Raw genomic sequence first — 20,842 nt, 5'->3', positions numbered from 1 at the left:
CAGGCCTCCTCTAAGTCTACCTTTGGCAGAGTATGAAAGCCTATGTGTGCATTCATGCAGGCACCCCTCCAAACCTGAGGCCACTTCTGTATTATCTACTGTTTGTGTTTCTACCTGTTACTCCATCATCTATCCATCTATCCACCCATCCACCCATCCACCCATCCACCCATCCACCCATCCACCCATCCACCCATCCACCCATCCACCCATCCACCCATCCACCCATCCATCCATATATCTAGCAAGACATTATTTCAGGTTGTCTTCTCCAGGTTCAACTGTCTTCACTACTCTGTGCATTTTATAAATCGCTCCTATTTCATCAGTCACTAGTCTGATAATCTTACTACCTTGATGCAGCCCCCCAGAACTGTAAAAGTCATTCCTGGGCACTTTGGGATTATTACTTAACTGTGGTGATAAAACTGATAATTGGAGGCAGGCACCACACAAAATCTAAGAGAGGTCAATAAAGATCTACCAAGGAGAATCTGGAGAGGAAGCTGGTATTCTCTGGCCCTCTGGCTGTGGTAGTGACAGCTTGGACTCAGACCAGAGCTATATCAGTGAATAGTAGTGCCTGGTGCAGTCTGTGCTTTGTGACTTCCCAGTCCACAGCTGACACCTTTGCCTTCTTTTGCCACAGAGACTGTAGCTTTAAGATTCCCTTTCTATTTCTCTGACTGTTACCACTGATTTTTCTGCTTTGGCATTGGAGTCCAAACCAATGTATGCTAGGTTGAGTCTGCTACGTAGGAACAATAGACTTTCTACTGCTCTATTCAGCATGTAGAAACCTTCCAACCTCCCATCCTAAAAAAGTAAAATAAAATCCTTCTAGCTTTGTCAATCTCTGTCCTTCCTCTCATAGTAAAGACTCAAAAAACTACTGCAAGCTTATCTGCTTTCTCCTCACTTCTCTATCAAAAACTGCACCACTCTGCAGACCTTGTTCTCTCCAAGGCCTTCAATTACCTTCTTGGTACAAATAATACCTACTAGACAGGATCTTTGCAACAGAAATACTAAATCATTCCCCTTAGAGGTATCCAATTACATCCAACTATATCCCACCTATTTAGAAAAGAGAAAATATAGGGCACTCTTTAGTCCTTCCATGGTAACCCCAAGTTTGAATCCACAGGCCCCCGTGGATTTATGTGTTCTTTATGTGTTCTTTTGTATCAAAAGAATCTATTTTGCCATCAAATTCCTTGCCAGCACTTATACACACTATATGCATACCAGTACATAGATGGGTAAGAAAACATACTGAGAGTTGGACAAAATGGAGGAGACAAATTTCGTAGAAGCAAAGCAATCACCTTAAAACATGATGTCAGTCGTCCTTCTTTGCAGGAGCTCTTTAGCCTCCTTTTCAACTACATCTACATAACATCAGAACATCTCCTTTGCTCCCCTCTCTTCCCCCATCGCTGCTTTTTATCCCACTCTTAAGAGTCTCTTGTTCCCTTCCCTCTCTGACAGATAATTACGTTTTCTGTCAGTTTTCATAACTCTAACAAATAAGATGAATCTAATTTTTTAAAAAAAGGCTGGGTCAGTGAGGCTCAGCAGCTAAATGCCTGCAAGCCAGACAGCCTAAGTACCTGAGTTCTACATGGTTGGAGGAGAGAACCAATGCCCACAGTTTGTCCTCTTGTCTCAAGCATGCAGTAGCATGAGTGCCACACTCACATTATAAAAAAAATCTAAAAAAAGTAGACAAGTTAATTTTGTCTGACTGTTTTGAAGTTATCAGTTCAAGCCAGGATGGCCCGGTTTCACTGGAAACATGGTAACACACTGTCCTTGTGGGAACACAAGGCTGAGAAGGTCCATCTGCCTCATAACAGGAAATGAAAGAGAGAAGGGAGGAAAGGTCTACAGTTCCCTTAGAAGATACAAGCCCAGTGACCTCAGCTCTCTCTTGGCCCAAGGTTATAGACTGTCCCATAGCACAGGGCTGCAGAAGCAGCCTGTAACAACACTGGCTTTGGGAAACATTCCAGGCCCTAGAGTATAGCAAAAAAGTTTTAATTCTTTGTTTTCCACTTTATGGGCATTCAGCACTTTCAAAGCCTTACTTGTAAATGGAGGACTAGGCCTGTCTTATGAAGCTTAGCAGGCTAAGATAGCCAGAACAAAAAGCAGGCAAGGCCTGCTCATCAGAACCAAGTCACACTTCTGAGGCTACGGAGCTTTCTATGCATTTTCCCTCATTACTTCTTAAGCCCTCCATGACACCTCGCATTTTCTCTTCCTGGTTTCTCCTGACTTTTCTATTTTGAAGGCTTCCACTACTCTGCATATTCTTTAAAAATTTGGTCTCACTTTGTCTTGTGAGTTTTGCTTCAGAGCCTCTCTAGCCAAAAGAAACACAGTACTGATAATATCTATAACTTTACATCATCTGCTAGCCTCATTATAAAAATCAGAATAAAAAAACTTGTTTTACTGATATGTTTTCAGCTGAAAATAGTCAGTCATTCATCTTGTCTCAATTTTTTCTTTTTCTTCCTTCCTTCCTCCCTCCCTTCCTTCTTTCCTCTCTCTCTCTTTCCCTCTTTCTTTCTTTGTTGTTTTTGTTTTTTGAGACAGGGTTTCTCTGTAAAACACTGACTGTCCTGGTACTCACTCTGTAGACCAGGCTAGCCTCAAATCAGATCTGCCTGCTTCTGCCTCCTTAGTGCTGTGATTAAAGGTGTGCGACCGAGGCCCAGTTATTTTCAAATTTTTAATTTATTTCTGATGTGTCTCCATTTAGACACAAAAATTTTCATTGGACTATTTCATTTGCTTTTGGATTTCATAAACACTGTAGTTGACAGCTAGATTTACATACCAGAAATGTTCAGACCACTAGTCTTCCAAAGGCTGAATGAGAAAAGGAAGTCATCACCCCTTTATAGTCACACCTGTGATAGCAAGACTGCTCCATCAGCTTCACAGAAGAGATATGACATTGAAGCAATAGTTTTACTGTCTGTGCTCAGTAAAGTTGGCCGACTCCTTTACCAACTCATCATTAACATCATGCCCAAAGAGATATTTCACAACTGAAAGAAACCCTGCATCTGCAAGTGTCAGAAAAGCATCTTTCAGGTCTTTCTGCTGGCTCCTGCATAATTCTTCCAATTTACAATGAGAACCTTCTGTGTATTGACTCGTGGTGAAAGTATCTGTGTTTTTGTTTGTGTTATAGTTATGTTTCAACTTTGAGGTAAATCCCCAAGCCTGTCTTAACTATCTATAAATAAGCTTTCTTCCTTGGCCCTTCAAATTGAACTCATTAGTATACAGTATGAAGTCAGTGAAAAATGCAAGTCACACATATTTGGGGCCTGATCACATGGCAAGCAGGGTGCTGTGTGAGACCAAATAACTGGATTGTTGTTTGTGCCACTAAAGCTGTGTGAAATGAATTTCTGGTAATGACATTATTCTTTTGGTAAAATTACATTTTTAAATCATCCCAACTTACAAAATGCTTTTTACTTCAGAGTATATATGTTGGGCATATGTATTATTTCAGATTGATCTGGTCTCTTTTCTGTTCCCTGATATATCACTGTGATACATTTATTTGAATAATTTATGTCTATAAAAGAGGTTACAGAGACATTTGTGTGAATACTTTACCACAAAATTAAATCATTTTTTTTTTACCTTACTTACTTGCCCCTTAACCCATTTAACTATGAGCTTCTTGGGTTTGCTTAAGACTCTTCCTTAACCAAAGCCTTAGTCAGGTCCTTTGAGTCTGCAGTATTTCAGCAGAATCAATCTGCAGACTCAAAGAGCCTGAATTGATTGTGAAAACTCAAGACTCTCAGAACCTGACAGCCTCGGTATTTTATCAGCTGGTCTGCTTTCTGCAATAACCCTGGGTAAGTAAATAATGTGTCTTTACTGTTACAGCCTAGTATTTCCACCCGCTGTCCCCACCCTGCTCCTTGGTTGTAAATCTCCACGTATCTTTGTTTGAGTCAGAGGTGGAGCCGTTCTTTCACTTACCACAAGATCCTGTTCTCTAGGACTTGAATGTCATCTCCAAGACCTGTAACCAGTATCTGTACAGCATTTTTCTTTGACAGGCTGTGTGCATACTGTCAGCATCTTCTTTGCATTTCTAAGGCCTAGGAACAGCACACAGCAGGAAACAGATTGTCCATAGCACTCAGTGACTGAACAGTCAGGGCCTGCCAGGCATCTTTACCTCTGATTTGCTCTCTGGCTAACATTTCAGTACCGCAGCATTCTGAGAGATGCCTTGTGTATGAGGGGAGGAGAATTTATAATAAGATGGTAAAAACAATTCTGCAAGCTTTATTTGTTCATGGTGTGTCTCCAAATCAAGTAATCAGAATGGTATCTGCAGAGAGATCAAAAGGGCCATCCTTAATTGCAACTTTAATGTTTATTATGAAAATAACTCCACAGAATCTAAATAATACATTGTTTGACTTTTCTTGTCATGATTAAAAACATTTTGGAAGGTTAATATCTGCCTTCATGCTTTGTAATCCCAAGTAAACCACTTAATCTCTGTCATTCTCGGTTTGCTCAAAGGTAAATTAGCAGAATCACTGTTTGTCAACTCCTGAGGTCATTGTGGACATCACAAACTATGGGGAAAGCTTAGGATGGCTGCAAGGTAAGCTCTGAGTGTGTCTTAGCAATTCTTATTACAATAATGAAAAAAAGATGTGCATTAGCTAGTATATTTAAGGTATTAAGCATCAGAAGTAGATGTCTATTAATGTAAACAAAAACTGGGAGGGTATAGCGTGGAGAAATGGCTCAGGTAGGAAAAGTACTTGCTAAGCAGGAATGAGGACCAGAGATCTGATCTCCATCACCACATAAAAGGTAGATTTCAGGACTATTTGAGTAAATCTGTATCTCTGAAGCTCATTTGCCAGCCAGCCTAGCCAAATCAATGAGTTCCATATTCAGAAGCCACCCAGTCTCAGCAGGTAAGGTGGAAAGTGACTGGGAAGAGACTGGCCCCCGAGGCTCATATATTTGAATGCTTGGTCCCTCCGCTGGTGGAACTGTTTTGAGAAGGATTAGACATGGGTCACTGGTGGTGGGCTTTCAGCTTTCAAAAGCCCATGGCCAGCCAGTCTCTCTGCCTCCAACTTGTTGATCAGGAAGTAGAAGCTCCCCGCTACTGCTACAGTGCCATTCATGCCTGCCTGCTGCCATGCTCCTCACCATGATGATCATGGACTCACACTCTGAAACTGTAAATAAGCCCCCAAATTAAATGCTTTCTTTTATAAGCTGTGTTGGTCACGATCTCTTTGCAGCAATAGAAAATTAACTGAGACTATGATTGGGAAAGATACCCAATGTTTATCTCTAGCTTCCAAACATGTACGTACCCTCACATATGTATGTACACATCAAGACATGCGTACTGCACATAGAAAAACACACACACACATTTGCCACATTTGAGAGGGAGTAAAACAGCAAATAACAGAAAGACTCAATTAAAAAAGCAAGACAACAGGATGCAAGGCAGCTCTGAGAGCCTTCTTGTGAGTTAAACCATCAGTTCCTCGAGTTGCCATAGCTGGGTGACTCAGGAGCAGGGATTTCTCTACCTTGTGCTTTTCCATAAATCTATCAACTTCACGTGTTCTCAAATTTCTGGAAGACTGCCTGATTCTCCTCACACAGATTTTGTATCAGTCACTTGGTGTGATAGGATTGTGTAGAGATCTGACAGGACTTGACAGGGAGAACATACTCTCCCTGAAGGGAAAACTGAAGTTCTGCTTTCCAAACAAGAATCCGGAACAGTGCAGGTGGGCGTGGCAGATAATGTAGTCCACACATAATTGCATTATAAGCTATAAAGTACATGGCACCGGACACAGACAAGGCCCTTACTTTCCAGTTCCTTCCTGTGAAGCAGGTGAAATGGGGGAGAGCTCCCTCTTGAGAACAGACCTGAGATAAGGGTTCCTACTGTGGTTGAACTTATAAAACTGTAAGGTTTGCTCAACTCAATCAACAACATTTAAGCCTGTGAGAAAATATGGATTGGTTTGGAAAGGGTACTGGCTACTCAGTCGGAAGACCAATGAGTAGAAATTAGAGGATGGGAAAGAGATGATAAGATGGACTGGGTTTGAAAGTTTAAGTACCCAACACAGTATTAGAGCTATGAGTGGGAACCAGGAAATACGTTTCTTGTTCTTCTGTCTCCCAGGGTATTTCCAGGAGTCTTAGATAGGTGCCTCAAGGTATCATACATAGAAAGAGGGTTTGTAGGACTACAGAGGTTCCAGGTGCAAACAGAAACAGGCAGGAGGCTACTGAATTGCTTCTTGTATATTCTCTCAGAACATGGCTCCAGTGTCCTGAGCTAGTGCTTCTCAGATTCTCTTCAGGCTGATGTTAACCAAAGGCCATGCTGGAGCTGCTCTCCCACACAATTAGAAAGTTGAGATTTCTCAAGTGAAGTTTTCATAAAACCTTTATTTGTTTATTTATTCATTCATTCATTTATCTATCGCTGATGGTTGAACTTGATGTCTTATGCATGTGAGGTATGTGTTCTAACATTTAACTGCCTTTTAGCACTTAAATATACTCTATTTAAAGGCTCTTATTCTAAAATTATATCCTTCTAATATATTTTGGTGTTAAACTATCTTTTTCATAGGAAAATGACTAAAATAGCAGTTTTTTAAATTATTTTTACTTGCTGCAGTGAATACTGGGAACTCTATATATGCTTCCATTCTTCTTAAAATAATATTAGTTTAAAAAGCTATGAAACCATGAATAAAAGGAACTGAATGTCTCAGACCTGGGTACATGCACGGAAAATTTCCCTCCTTGGTATTTACGTCAGATGTAAAGTGCAACAACATCCCATGCTGATACCGCATGGGTTCTGGGCCTCCTTTGGCATTCTTTGCCACTCAGAACGAACTGAAGGAGGTCGCAGCACATCAGCTGCAGCCTTGACCATTCCTGGCCTTCTACCAACTAACCATCAGAAATCCTCCACTTTGGATCTGTTCTTTAGGAACCCAGATAAGCAGCATAGGCCCATTGCTTCAGATGATCACAGCTATTGAACCCCATTACTAGAAGGTCCAGTTCTAGCCTCACCTTCTCCTTAGGAAACGAGGGCTCTGTCTGCCAATCAGTGTGATCAGTCTTGCCAACATGTCAATTGGTGAACTCTATAAGCACTTAGTGAATGCCTCAAGGGCAGTTGGCATTGCCACGACACTGGTGATTTCACAGAAGATGCCACAGGCTCTCCAGGATACAATAGAATTTCCAGAGAATGGACTGTTAGGTCCACTGCCAATGGTCATCACCTATCTGATAACAAGCTCTTCCCCGATTCACCAAAAGCCAAGCTGCCCTTTCCAGAAACCTTCCCTGAGACACAGGGGAAGGCCTTCACCACCTCCTCCTTCCAATCCCGAGATCTCTCTGATTCATTAGAATCTAGTTCATTCTAATTCAATAGTTCATCATGTGTGAAGAGCAAGACTCATTTTCCAAAAACTGCCCAGGAATGGCTCTTCTCATCCTAAAGATGGCTAACTAATAAGATGAGAAATAAAGGATGCTAAGAAATTAGCTGTGGATAATGAGGAAGTAAGATCAGTTCCATGAGGTGAACAAGCACATCAGAGAAGATCCACAGGGCTGTTACAATGGGAGGTGAAAAGCACTAGGGACTCCTGGACTTCCTTGCATCACATCAGGGACTGCCAGGAAGGCATCATCCACACCCTTCTTCCTCACTGAGCATGAGCAGCAGCTGAACCAGGTGGAAAAACTGACCCTTCAGCTACAGATGATGACCAATGACAGGCATGAACTGCATGAATTCCTGGCCCATTACACCAACAATGAGTTGAACAACAGGCTGAATTCTGAGCATGAGATGCAGAACACAGAGCATAAGAAGGATATGTCAGATGTGAAGAAATTACCCAAGGAGATTAGTGAGGCCTTGTACAAGTGCACGGAGCTGAGTGAGAAGACCAACTCCTACCGCACCCTCTACAGTCAGCTCCTGAGTGAACGAACTCAGCTGAAGGAAAAAGTGAGGATGTTGATAGAGGACAAGAGAAAGCTTCAGAGGGAGCAGATTTTACTACAAGAGTCCTGTGAAGAGGCAAAGAGGCTCTGTGAGGAGGCCCATGAGAAGATCTATGACCTCTGGACAAGGCAGCAGCAGGAACTTCAAAGACTTGAAGAAAATCTTCAGTCCCTGCTGAAGCAGAAGGAGCTGCTCACCAGGCAAAGGGACTTGGCAGTAAAACAGCAGCATCACTTCACTGTGTCCCAGATGAGGTTTGAAAACCTCCAGCAGGAACTGGAGCAGACCACAGCCCAGGAAGAGAGCCTCCTGCAGATGGAGCTGCTGAAGCAGAAACACTTTGTCCCAGCACCTCTTAGGAAAATTGAGAAGGCTGGAAGAAGCCAGAGACACCTTGAAGACATGACATTCTACACTCCAGGTTCACGGCCTCCTCAGAAAATGCCACCTCTTTTTAGCTGTGAACTCACTAGTGAGGCAAATATCAACCTACCATCAGGCGATCCTGCTACAATCTGATCCACATCCATTGGCTCACTATTCCCAGAGAAAAGATTGTATCAGAAATAGTATGAGATTCAGAGGACACAACACAAATTACTAAGAACACTGACATCCATCAGCATGTGACCCCAGAGAGGGGCAAAACAACATGGAAGAGGACATGTGGGTGAGCAAGAGTTCTTCTGTCAGCTTCCTATCAAGGGCTTTGACAAGCTGACTCCACATGTGATGGAAATCTGACAAGGAAGACTGTGTTAACGTCACACTGCCATCCAGACAGACCACACCCAAAGGCATAAGATTCTCTCTAGTGCAGGGCTGAAGCTGTCGCCATGTCATGGGCAAGTGTTGCTGAAGATAACTCTACAGAGAATAAGCCAGTTCCTCACCTCATTTGCTCTTCCGTAGGGAAATTCTAAAGAAAACTGTAATTTGCTTAAATTTTTTTTGTTTATATGTTGGGATATTTATGCATTGCATTTTGGTTTAAGGTTTTGTTAATTTTTGTTATTACTTTTATTCTTGTCATTGTTTTAATAGTCTGCTAAGGCTATACACTGTATATAATGATGCTGTTTTGAAAGTCCCCATTGAGTAAAATGAATGTATTTTTATGAATAAAATCCAATTTCAAACTTTTCAAAAAAACAAACAACATCAACAAAAAAAAAAACTATGAAATCCAAAGCCCAGGCTCCACCTCCTCCAGTTTCCCACCATTTACTGGGACAAAATGCTTCCCATGGTACCCATGGGTGCAGAGTAGAAGGGGTCTAAATTCAAAGCCTGCTTCTCTCTTTCTAGCCTCTGGCCTAGGACTAGGATTAGGGTTAGGGTTAGTAATTCATTGTGTCTAAAATGTAGCAGAATTAGTGAGCCCATTTTATAATGGCTTTTAGGGAGTCCTGAATAGATGTTTATTCAAACAATGACATTCTTCTGTCATTAATTTTGGCAAGTTAGATGTGCATGTGTTATCATCATTTCCTAACAATGCACTTTTATGTACAGCATAACTCTTTTACACAGTATTTATGTTATATTGGACAATAATGAATCACCTATAGATGACTTGAACATATGGGAAGAAGTATATTGTTCTCTGAAAATATTTCATTTTACATAAAGGACTTGAGCACCTGCAGACTAAGTATTTATGGGAGAAACTATCTTCTACAGATGTTGAGTGACAAAGGAGATGATATCCAAGTGTTGGTTGTATTGGGATGTTATCAGGGTTTTTAGGACAAAAGCTTGGGCTGCAGAGGCCTCGACAAGCTAGGGTCGGTCACCTGTCCCAATACGTCAATGAAGGAGACAAGCAATAGCAAGAGGTAGAACAGCAGTTTACTTGAAGCAGCAGCATTGGGTAGAGAACCAGGGCCCAGTGGCCACTAAGTCCATCTTCAAAGATCACTGGCATGAGGTGAGGTGAGGCATAGGACAGGAAGCATGCATCCCATGAACAGGGAGGTCCCATCCATCACTGACCTGTCCAGGCACCTGTCTCTCCTGAGAAGTCTTCTGAAAAGTTGTCAGAACTGTGTGAAATTTCCTTCTTCAGGATTCTCCCTCTGACTATTCCCAGGACATCAACCTTTCCATCCCACAGGATAAGGTTCCTGGGGAATTTTAATTATTTGGGGGCTGATTGTTTCAGTAGTCTGATAGCTGAGGCCCAGCATGAGGACTTTCGAGTATCACTCCTGTCTCGGTGGCTACAGTGGACAAATCCACTTTCCTGGAGGTTGTCTTCCTCATTCTTTGAGCTCTTTGACCATTCAACATGTTCTTAGCTTTTTTTTAAAAACACCTTTGTATTTGGTTTTAAAAGTTATGTGTGGAGTCACCCATGCTATGAGGCATGGGCACAAGAAGGACAACCACAGCTCCACTCCAGGCCACTTGCCCTGGGCAGGAAGAAGTCAACCACAAACTGCCTAGCACCTGTGGTGCCAGGTGGTTGGGCACCAGGTGGTTGGGCACCATTATGGTCGGTGAGTATATGGTAAGGAGCTAGGAGAGAGTGTGTGAGTGTGGCAGAAAGGTTTATGTGTTGAAGAGAGAGGCGGATCTGAAGAGGCAAGGACAGTGAGGAGACAGCCATCACTGGTGGCCTGCTTGCCACCCAGGGCCATGGTGATGTCCAGGCCTGGGCTGCTGCCAAGGGCCATGTGTGGGTTCATGGCCCTGACACAGCCATGGTGCTCTATGTTGATGTCCGTAGCTCTTATTACTACTGAGGGCCCTAAAGACACCCGGAAGCTGGGCCACCACTTATTACCATGTTGGTATCCGAGGGATGTGCCCCCACTGGAGTCATGCCAATCTAAGAGGCCTGTGCTGCCACCTGGGTCCATGGTGATGTCTGGGCCTAGGCTGCTGCCAAGGGCCCTGTGTGGGTCTGAGGGCCGGCCATAGCCTTGATATGTGTTGATGTCTGTGGCTCCTGTTGCCACCAAAGACGGTGAAAACAGAGTTGGCCCCACCACTCACTGGCTGCAGCGGTAGAGAGAACTGGCCCTGCCCCTCACCGACTGCAGCACCTCACCCGGGCGTCACAGTAGAGTTGTCCGTTGGCAGGGCTGCAGGGAAGAAGTGAGAGCAGCAGAGCTAGCCCCACTGCCTGCCATGCAGTGGATGGGTAAGGGAGACCTGCCCTTTGCCCTTTGCTCCTTGCCCCTCATCGACTCCAGGCGGGAAAAACTGGTCCCAGGGTCACTGGCTGCGCCACTCAGAAGAGCAGGTCCTGGACCTAACCCAGGCAGCACAATAGAGCTGACCCTGTTGATGGGGCACAAGTGATCCAGCAAGGAACATGTGTGGGAGATTTGGCCCCACACCTCATCTGCCATATGGTGGAGTGAGCAAGCAAGAGATGACCTCCCACCCCCAACCCCTCACTGCCTGTGGTGGGTGAGAGAGCTGGCCCTGAGGTAATGAGATTGGGAAATTGACACACCTTCACAGCAGTCCCAGAGTTACTCTCTGTGTTCCTTATCATAAAATGCCCCTCTGCATCAGCTTCATGGTCACTCTCTGTGACCCTTGTTTCATGGCAATAGTTTTAACTTTTATGCAAGACTTTCAAACCAGTTCACTGACAAAATGAGCCTGTAATTAAAAGAGCTATTTTTGTTTTCTTATCAAGATTTAAGTTTTGCCAAATGGAAGTTATTTGGCAGGACCTAACAAGCCATGCAAAGAGCTTAGGGAGGTGCCAACTGTGCCCGGGCAGATACCCACATGTTCCTGTGTAATGAAGAAAGGCCAGCCCATGCCTTCTAAATGCTTTCCCATCATCGTGTTCTGAGTGAGCCTGCTGTATACAGATGGCACTGACACCGGAGTGGTCAGTCTAGTAGGCCTCTTGTCTTCTTTAAAGTACTTAACATTCACAGGAACTCCTTGAGGAGTATAGGGGGGAAGGGCCATCCAAAGAAACCCACCAGAGCTCGTGAAAGAAACCCACCCCTGGCCTGAAGCCAGAGTAAGTGAAAGAAACCTACCCTGGATCTGGGACCCAAACCAACGAAGGAAACACTTTAGCCCTGAACCCAGAACCTAAGAAACATTCCCTGACCCTGAAACCAGTGCCAAAGAAACACACTTTGTCCCTGGAATCAGAGCCAGTGAAAGAAATACATCCTAACCCTAAAATTAGAGCCAAAAGGCTAAAAAGGATCAGGGAAAGAAACACAGTTTGTCCCCGAAATCAGAGCCATCTCTGCCCTGACCAACTGACCAATGAAATTAAGCAAAACCAACCATTCCCTCAGCAGGGAAACCAACCATTCCCCTGAGCAGGGAAACTAACCAATCTCTGAGCAGAAAATCTTCTCCCTGGAGAAACCCCGCCCCCAAGAAGCCCTACATAAGGCCTCTGACTGTTCTTTTGTTGACTGTTCCTTCCCACCCTGGCAGAAGCAGCCACTCTTCCTTTCTCAAAGGAGTCTTGGGTGAAGATCTTCATTGGCTGGTGCAGAATAGAAAAACCTTGTTGAGACTTTCCCTTGGGGAGGGAGGGAATGGGGGGGGGGTGCTGGGCAAGGCTGAACAGAAAAAGTAACAACTTTTCCCTGGACCCTAAGGAGATTGCTACATTTCTGTAGGGGTTTCCCCCCTAGCAGAAAGAAGTGGAAGAAGCAACATCTTGGGTCGGGAGAGAAGAATGTGGTGATACATGGTGTACCCTAGTAAATTTATCTGGGGACCAGAGGACAGAGCCAGCCACTAGATTAGACACAGATGCCAGACAGTGATGGCACACACCCTTAATCCTACCACTTGGGAGGCAGAGATCTGTCTGGATCTCTATGAGTTCAAGGCCACACTGAGAATAGAGCCAGGCAGTGGTGGCACATGCCTTTAATCCCAGCACTTGAGATCTCATGTCTTTGCTTGGGAAGCACACACATGCCTTTAATCCCAGGAAATAATATGGCAGGACACAGAAAGGTATATAAGGCGTGAGTAAACAGGAAGTCTTCCTCTGGAGGTGAGGAGTTGGTGAGGTGAGGTTGGCTGTGGCTTATTCTGCTTCTCTGCTCTTTCAGCTTTCACCCTGATATCTGGCTCCAGGTTTTTTTTTTAATTATTAATAAGACCATTTACCAATTCATGTTACATCTGGCGCCCAACATTTGTGGCACAAGTTCATGAAAAAGCCGCTTGCCTGTGGCCTTGCATTCCCCAGCTTAGACCTGAGCTGCACGAGCCTGGTTGTGGTGGCACACACTGGTAGGATTTGCTGAAGGAGGAGGAGGCAGGAGAATCCCTAGTTTGAGGCCAGCCTGGAAGGCTTGCTGAGGAGAAGCTGCAGGTGGGGCCATGCCACAGTGGTGGCGGGACCATGGAGGCAGTGGCTGCTGCTCTGCATTGCCAGCTGCTTCTCTTTGTGTTGGTGGCGGCAGTGATGCTGATACGGGGAAGAAGGGTTTCCCCCTGCTTGTTCAGAGAACAATTGCCAGGACCGTCATGTTACAAGAAAGCATTGGCAAAGGTCAGTTTGGAGAAGTTTGGCAAGGCAAGTTGCAGGGAGAAGTTGCTATGAAGATATTCTCTTCTAGGGAAGAGCATTAGTGGTTCTGAGGGGCAGACATTTATCAGGTGGTGATGTTATGCCATGAACACATCCTAGAATTTATAGTAGCAGACAACAAACACAATGGCACATGGACTCAGCTGTGGCTGGTATCAGATTACCATGAGCATGGATCCCTTTTTGATTACTTGAATAGATGCTCCGTTACAGTGGAAGGGATGATCAAACTCCTCTGTCCATGGAAAGCGGTCTTGCTCATCTTCACATGGAGATTGTTGGTTCCCAAGGAAAGCCAGCTATTGCTCACAGAGATTTGAAATCAAAGAATATCTTAGTGAAGGAGAATGGAACCTGTTGTATTGCGAACTTGGGACTGGCTGTGAGACACGATTCTGCCACAGATACAACTGATATTGCTCCAAACCACAGAATAAACACCACCCAAAGATCGGCTTTGGACTACAAACTGCTCAGGACAATTTTGAGATGGCTAGCTGAGATGATCCAGGTTGACAGACTACTCGAACAAGGACTTGAGACAAGCCCTGCATTTTCCCATTATACAGAGACTAGACAAATGATACAGCTAACTCTCTCAGGACTTGACGGTCAACTCAGAAATTTTCTTTTCAGGATTCTCTAAAGATGTCTTCATCCCCAGACAGCAGAAAGTAATTTTAAGAACATAACACCCACATTCCCAAGAGGTGGAGTGGGTGGTTTTTGGTCATTTGATGGGTTATGAATAATTACCATTGTTTAGGATGGTTGGTTACAAGTTGTTGATTGACAATGGTCAGGAAAAAAGGTAAACAAGGAGATTAGATTCAGGATTCTTATTTGAAAAAAAAAGAAAAAGAAAAATGAGGATATAGACAAGAGGTAGATTATTGAATCTATACTTAGAAAGAAAGGAAGAAAGAGAAAGAAAGAAAGAAAGAAAGAAAGAAAGAAAGAAAGAAAGAAAGATAAGAGTAAAGGGGAGATTATTGAATCTACTCTGAAAAAAAGGAGAATATAGATATGATAAGATAAAAGATAGATTATTGAATCTACTATGGAAAAAGAGGACATGGGTATGATAAGATAAAGTGGTAGATTATTGAATTTACTTTTTTTTTGTTTGTTTTTTTTTTTTTTTTTTTTTTTTGGTTTTTTCGAGACAGGGTTTCTCTGTGTAGCTTTGCGCCTTTCCTGGAACTCACTTGGTAGCCCAGGCTGGCCTCGAACTCACAGAGATCCACCTGGCTCTGCCTCCCAAGTGCTGGGATTAAAGGCGTTGAATCTACTTTTAAAAGGCATCTACTAGTCTTAAATATTTTACATTGGATTGGACTTTTGTATATTGTACACAAATTATGTATATTGATACAAATTTGAAATTGATTTTGTTAGAAAATACTATACATATATTTCTAATCTTTTTCAAGGTACTGTACCTGTATAGCTCATTTAACAATGTAATACAAATTGCTAGTCCTTGAAAGTTATTATTACCAACTAATTAGGATATAAGAAATGCAAGTTAATAGTCATTACAATCAAACTTATAGTCATATCAGGTATATTTTCAAGGTTAAATGGAAATTTATTTTAGATAGGTCATCTTTAAACACTTCAGAGATCTACAGAATATGGAATTTAAGATGTTTTAATAACAGATTATTTTCTTATGACAATGAGACATGTCTGCTCCTGGCAGTACCAATCTATTTCAGAGAAGATGATGGGCATTGAAGAAAACTCCTTATGGAGTTTACTTTCATTGTGGCAAAAGTTAGCCACTGGGCAAGAAAGTTCCCTTGCCTTGACCGCTGACAGTATGCTGTCCAAAATGGACAAGCAAAACACAAAACAAAGGACTGCCGATCCTTGCCAAGACAAGGTAGGAAGACTCTTTAGAAAATTCTGCTTCACAAGTGAGTCTGTTAGATATGCTAGGCCTCTAGGTCAAAGGTGGATGTCTTTGAAGGTGGATTGCAGAGAAATCTTGGGTGACTGTCCAGGCAGCTAGTTGTTTCTGTCATTTCTCACATTTTTTTAGAAGTTGCTTGTTTGCACTTCCTGTTTACTCAGTTAATATTATTTCCTTCTCAGGTCTCTGAAAGAGTTGAAGATTAGATAGTTATAGTTATAGTTTTCCTTGTTAACAAATCCAGAACAGAAACTCACTAAAGAGGTGTAAAGTGTAGAAGTTGGAAAGACATCAAATATAGTTTTCTGTTGGTAATACAAATTAGGATAGAAAATGAATTAGGTACACTTTGGACTCACCAAAATAGGATAAATAATGGAGTTTTTTGCTGAATTTGTCAAATGCAAATAGACTAGACATTGTTGAGGTATTTATTGCTTGTATATATTGTATATAGTTATTGTACTTATTGTATATAGTTGAATTAGGTACAACATTTTGAACTCACCAAATAAATAATGGAGTTTTTTGTCTGAATCTGTCAAATGTTAATGAACTAGACATTGTTAATGTAATTCTTGACTGTACATATTATATATACTTATTGTATATCATTTTTCTTATATTAGTTATAACCTTCTTTTATTATTTTAGACAAAAAAGAGGAAATATGGTGATATAGTGTGTACCCTAATAAACTTATCTGGGGATCAGAGGACAGAGTAAGCCACTAGATTAGACATAGAGGCAAGACAGTGGTGGCACACACCCTTAATCCTGTCACTTGGGAGGCAGAGATCAGTCTGGATCTCTGTGAGTTCAAGGCCACACTGGGAACAGAGTCAGGTAGTAGTAGCACATGCCTTTAATCCAAGCACTTGAGATCTCATGTCTTTGCTTGGGAAGCACACACACCTTTAATCCCAGGAAACACCTTGACCCAGGCTGGGTCAAGGATGGTATATAAGAGCCGGGCAGTGGTGGCACATGCCTTTAATCCCAGCACTCGGGAGGCAGAGGCAGGCAGATCTCTGTGAGTTTGAGACCAGCCTGGGCTACAGATTGAGTTCCAGGAAAGGCGCAAAGCTACACAGAGAAACTCTGTCTCGAAAAACCAAAAAAAATAAATAAATAAAGTGTGAGGAGACAGGAAGTAAGCAGCAGTTCAACTGAGACCCTCAGGGGTGAGGACTCAGAGGCTTTCAGTCTGAGGATTCGCAGAAACAGGATTGACTGAGGAGTTGGTGAGGTGAAGTTGGCTGTGGCTTGTTCTGTTTCTCTGTTCTTTCAGCTTTCACCCTAATACCTGGCCCCAGGTTTTTTTTGGGTTTTTGTTGTTGTTGTTGTTATTTTTTTAATAAGACAGTTTAGTAATTCATGTTACAGAAGAAGAAGCAGAGCTCTGCTGGAAAGCCCCCTTAAGGAGGCCAGAGCAAAACTCAGCTGTAATGGCTCCCTCTAGGAGAGGAGCAGGGTTGCTATATCCTGCAGGGAGACCATTCCCCCACAGCACCCCAGCTTCAGGTATCATCTGACTGCCTGACAAGTCAGGCTACCTCTCCCTCTAGGGATGAGCTGTCCTATTATGGCTCCAGCCTCCAGAGCTGTTCCATTAAAGCTCTAGGTATAGTCTGGCTTCCCAATAAGTCAGGACACCTTTCCCTCCAGAGCTGAGACACTTGCAAGGAGGAAGCCCTGGCTTAATCACTGGTTGACTAGATTTTCAGGTTAAAATTCCAAATGACAAAATCTTGGGCTGGAAATCTCAATTTCCTGATTTTAAGCAATAAATCTGGGAGCCTTGGAGTAGAGACATCCTAAATGGTGGGCAGATGAGCAGATCTGGAAATTATTCTCATTCATGGCATGAACTCAGATAGCTGAACAGCTAAAGTTGACCATCTGGTAGATGTGCCTATATCTGACATGTGAAAAGGCATTTGACAGAATATGCTTAATGAGGGAACACTTCCTAACATGCACAAGAATCTGGGTTTGATCCCTAGCACAACAAAAGTCAATCAACCAGTCAATTAATTAAAAAGACTAAAGTATATTGGGAATGACTAAAGTATATTGGGAATGTCATCCAATAACCAAGTAGTACATAAACTGGAGCATAACTCCAAATTGGGGAAATGCTAAAAAGAAACCTGAAAAAGAGCCACAGAATGTCTAGTAGGGATATTGTCCCCTCATTGTGGGGTATCTCCGTTAAACCTGTGTGTGTGTGTGTGTGTGTGTGTGTGTGTGTGTGTGTGTGTGTGTGTAAGTTTCCATAGTAGTACATTTCTATGTGGCTTTTTCAAAAGGCCCTTAGTTTAGATATCCCTCTTGATAGTCTCCCCTTTATTTTGCCCTTACATCCTGTACCCCAATTTAACCCTTCTTATTCCATTATTCCCCGTTAGCCCTTTAGATTATTATGCCCCATCTCCCCTCACTTGGAGAACCTGGCTCTTAATGGCCCCTAACTAAATTTCTGACCAGTGTGGGTATTCCAGATGGAATACATATACCTGGAAATTCAAAGCTAACATCCAGAAAAAGAAAATATGTGATGTTTATTTTCCTATGTCTGAGTGTCTCACTCAGGAGGACTGTTTGTAGCTCCATTCATTTACCTGCAAATTTCATAATTTAATTTTTCTTTGAGTATCTTACATGGTACTTTCTCTTTTATTAAATATATTTTCATTTACTAGAATTACATAATGTTCCCCTAAAATATTTCTATGTAAGTGTACATTTTCATTATTCATTCATCAGTTGATGAACATCTAGGTTGTTTCAATTTCTTGACATTTCTGAATAGAGCAGCAATGAACATTTATGGGCAGATATGTCTTTTGTAGATCATAACATGTACAACTTTTGGGTAATTCTGAATGGGGTGACAGGAAATGAAGAAAGGACAAACACATGTACAGAAAAGCTGGCTGGGAGAGGGTGAGCCATGCACTCTGATGAAAAAGCCCCAGCAACCTGGAAAGAGGAAGTGAGTTCATTATACACAGCTGAAGGAAAAGATGGATTCATTATAAACAGCTGGGGAGGAAGTGGGCTCTGTAGGTAAAAGGGCCAGCCAAAGAAACCCACCCTGGTCCTGAAACTAGAGCAAGTGAAAGAAACCCACCCTGGCTCTGAAACCAGAACCAGTGAAAGAAAAACTTTGGCCCTGAAATCAGAACCAAAGAAACACTCCCTGGCCCTGATACCAGAGCCAAAGAAACACTTCCACCCTGGAACCAGAGCCAATGAAGGAAACACACCCTGGCCCTGAAACTAGACCACCCTGGCCCTAAAACCAGAGCCAAATCTGCCCCTGAACAGCTGAACATGAAACCAACCAATCCCTGAGCAGGAAAACCAACCAAACCTTCTATAGAAAACCAACCAATCCCTGATCATGACATCTAGCCAATCTGAGCTTGTCCAAGCTCAAGGGGATCGAAATCTGACCAGTCTGATTCCTCCTTCCTAAATACATCTCTTTCTTAAAAGAGTTTTGAGTGAAGATTTTCTTTCACTAGTGAAGAGCTAGGAATATCTGCTGGAAAGCTCTCTTAGCATGGCAGAGCATAAGAAGATATCTCTGCTGGGAAACTCTCTTAGGGGAGTTAGCAGAGCTCAGCTGTAATGGCTCTCTTGGTTTTCTTGGAGAGGAGCAGGATTGCCACATCCTGTGGGGAGAGCATCCTCCTCTGGACCCCAGCTTCAGATATAGCATGACTTCCTAACAAGTTAGGATACCTTTCTCCTCACAGCTATAGATATTCAAGGTACCTTCTCTTTACAGCTGTAGGTATAGCCTGACTTCCAACCAGTCAGGATACCTTTCCCCCCAGAACTGAGGTATCCAGGATAATTTCCCTTCACATCTTCAGATATAGCCTGACTTCCTGACAAATCAGGATACCTATCTCCTCACAGTTGTAGGTATCCAGGATACTTCCCTTCACAGCTGTAGGTATAATCTGACTTCCTGAAAAGTCAGGATACCTTTCCCTCCAGAGCTGTAACACTTGCAGGTTCATCATCTACAGCTGAAGAGATGAGTTAGCTGCTCCACATAGAGTGCTTATCTGCAAAGAAGCAGTATCAGGCTGCAGTAATCTGGGAAGAGGAAGCTGTGGCTGGTAGCTTTTGCACACACTATCAACATCATACTTGGACCAGGAGAAAGCCTTGTCATTCCAATGAGTCTGAGTCACTGGTATCCTTAACATGGCTGGGCTCATGTCATGAATACAAGAGTGTCATCTCCCTAGAGGCAGTGGGATCTGGAAGAACGGAACCTAAAAATGAGGTAGTTGAAAGTCTCATGCAATAGCCAACTTTATTTAGAGCATCAGATAATTTATACTCTGAAGGTTAGGCAATGTCACATGAGCAAAGTTCACAGGAGTGCAAGCTGTATACAATCACAAGGACAAGCCATGTGTGGCTGAATAACAATTGTAAACAGCTGTGGATAATCTGAAGCAAACCCACTCCTATTTACTACCTGTGGGAGGGGCACAAAGGCACATCCCAAGAACAATCCTCTTAAGGACTGAGCTCACAAGACTCTTGTCCTGGGTTTTTTGTTTTGTTTTGTTTTGTTGGGGGGGGGGTATTTTCTCATAATCACTCAGCATTCTCCTTTCACAGCTTCATTCAAGGACAGTGTTCCAACACAAGAGCATAATCGTTCCCGGTATAGTAGGACACAAAATCCTTTGGGTAAATGCCCAAGAGTGGTAAACTGGATCATCCCATGCTATCAAATAAAAACCTATAGGACCAGAAATGTGTTACTTCTTTTGAGTTGTTGACCAATGGGGTCCCATAGACACCAAGCACTGCAGGCTGTTGGCTGTGCTCTTGGTTACCCTCCAGAACTTGACAGTAGTATGAAAGACGCCACACCTTTTAACTACAGAACATGGAGAAATCATGACAATACTCACCTATAAGTGTCATCCTTACTAGCTAGTGTTCACGGTGCTGGAAGGTGCTCTGCATGCTGCCGGAGGTGGAAAATAAGCCTTAGTCTTAGCCAGCTGTGAACTCTGACAGCCATAACAATGACTGGCTTGACAAGATAAACACACTAGTGCAACAGTACGGACCTCTTTTGGCATCTGTGGGTACCAGGCATACAAGGGGTGCGCAGGAAAAACACATACATATAAAAAATTTTTAAAAACTAATCAAAAATTTAAAAACAAAGAATTATTTGGAGAGCAGGAATACAGCTGAGTAGTAGAACATATGCTTAGTCTGAGTGAAACCCTGGGCTCAA

The 20,842-nt window shown here is 42.8% G+C and overlaps 1 protein-coding gene, 1 long non-coding RNA gene and 1 pseudogene across 2 annotated transcripts; 2 read left to right on the top strand and 1 right to left on the bottom strand.

Moving 5' to 3' along the window:
- Positions 1-4,312: 4,312 nt before the first annotated feature.
- LOC131904525 (uncharacterized) lies at positions 4,313-7,230 on the bottom strand. The gene is made up of 2 exons (XR_009377747.1): positions 7,141-7,230; positions 4,313-4,378 (listed from the first exon to the last, which is right to left on the bottom strand). It is a non-coding gene; the product is annotated as an uncharacterized LOC131904525 (long non-coding RNA).
- A 97-nt stretch (positions 7,231-7,327) lies between these two features.
- Positions 7,328-9,179, top strand: LOC131904524 (protein Hook homolog 1-like). The gene has a single exon (XM_059255645.1). It carries the CDS (start codon positions 7,844-7,846, stop codon positions 8,609-8,611), a length of 768 nt encoding a protein of 255 aa, XP_059111628.1. The 5' UTR covers positions 7,328-7,843; the 3' UTR covers positions 8,612-9,179.
- Positions 9,180-13,426: 4,247 nt separating this feature from the next.
- On the top strand, positions 13,427-20,513 carry LOC131904457 (TGF-beta receptor type-1-like; annotated as a pseudogene).
- Positions 20,514-20,842: the final 329 nt, after the last annotated feature.

The sequence above is a fragment of the Peromyscus eremicus genome, chromosome 2 (genome assembly GCF_949786415.1).
Source record: "Peromyscus eremicus chromosome 2, PerEre_H2_v1, whole genome shotgun sequence".
NCBI classification, from domain to species: domain Eukaryota; kingdom Metazoa; phylum Chordata; class Mammalia; order Rodentia; family Cricetidae; genus Peromyscus; species Peromyscus eremicus.
Note: the sequence above shows the minus strand (reverse complement) of the source record. Positions and strands in the feature narration are given on the sequence as shown.

Coding starts and splice junctions, on each gene's coding strand:
- LOC131904524 (XM_059255645.1), top strand. CDS start 7,844: ATGATGACCAATGACAGGCATGAACTGCATGAATTCCTGGCCCATTAC.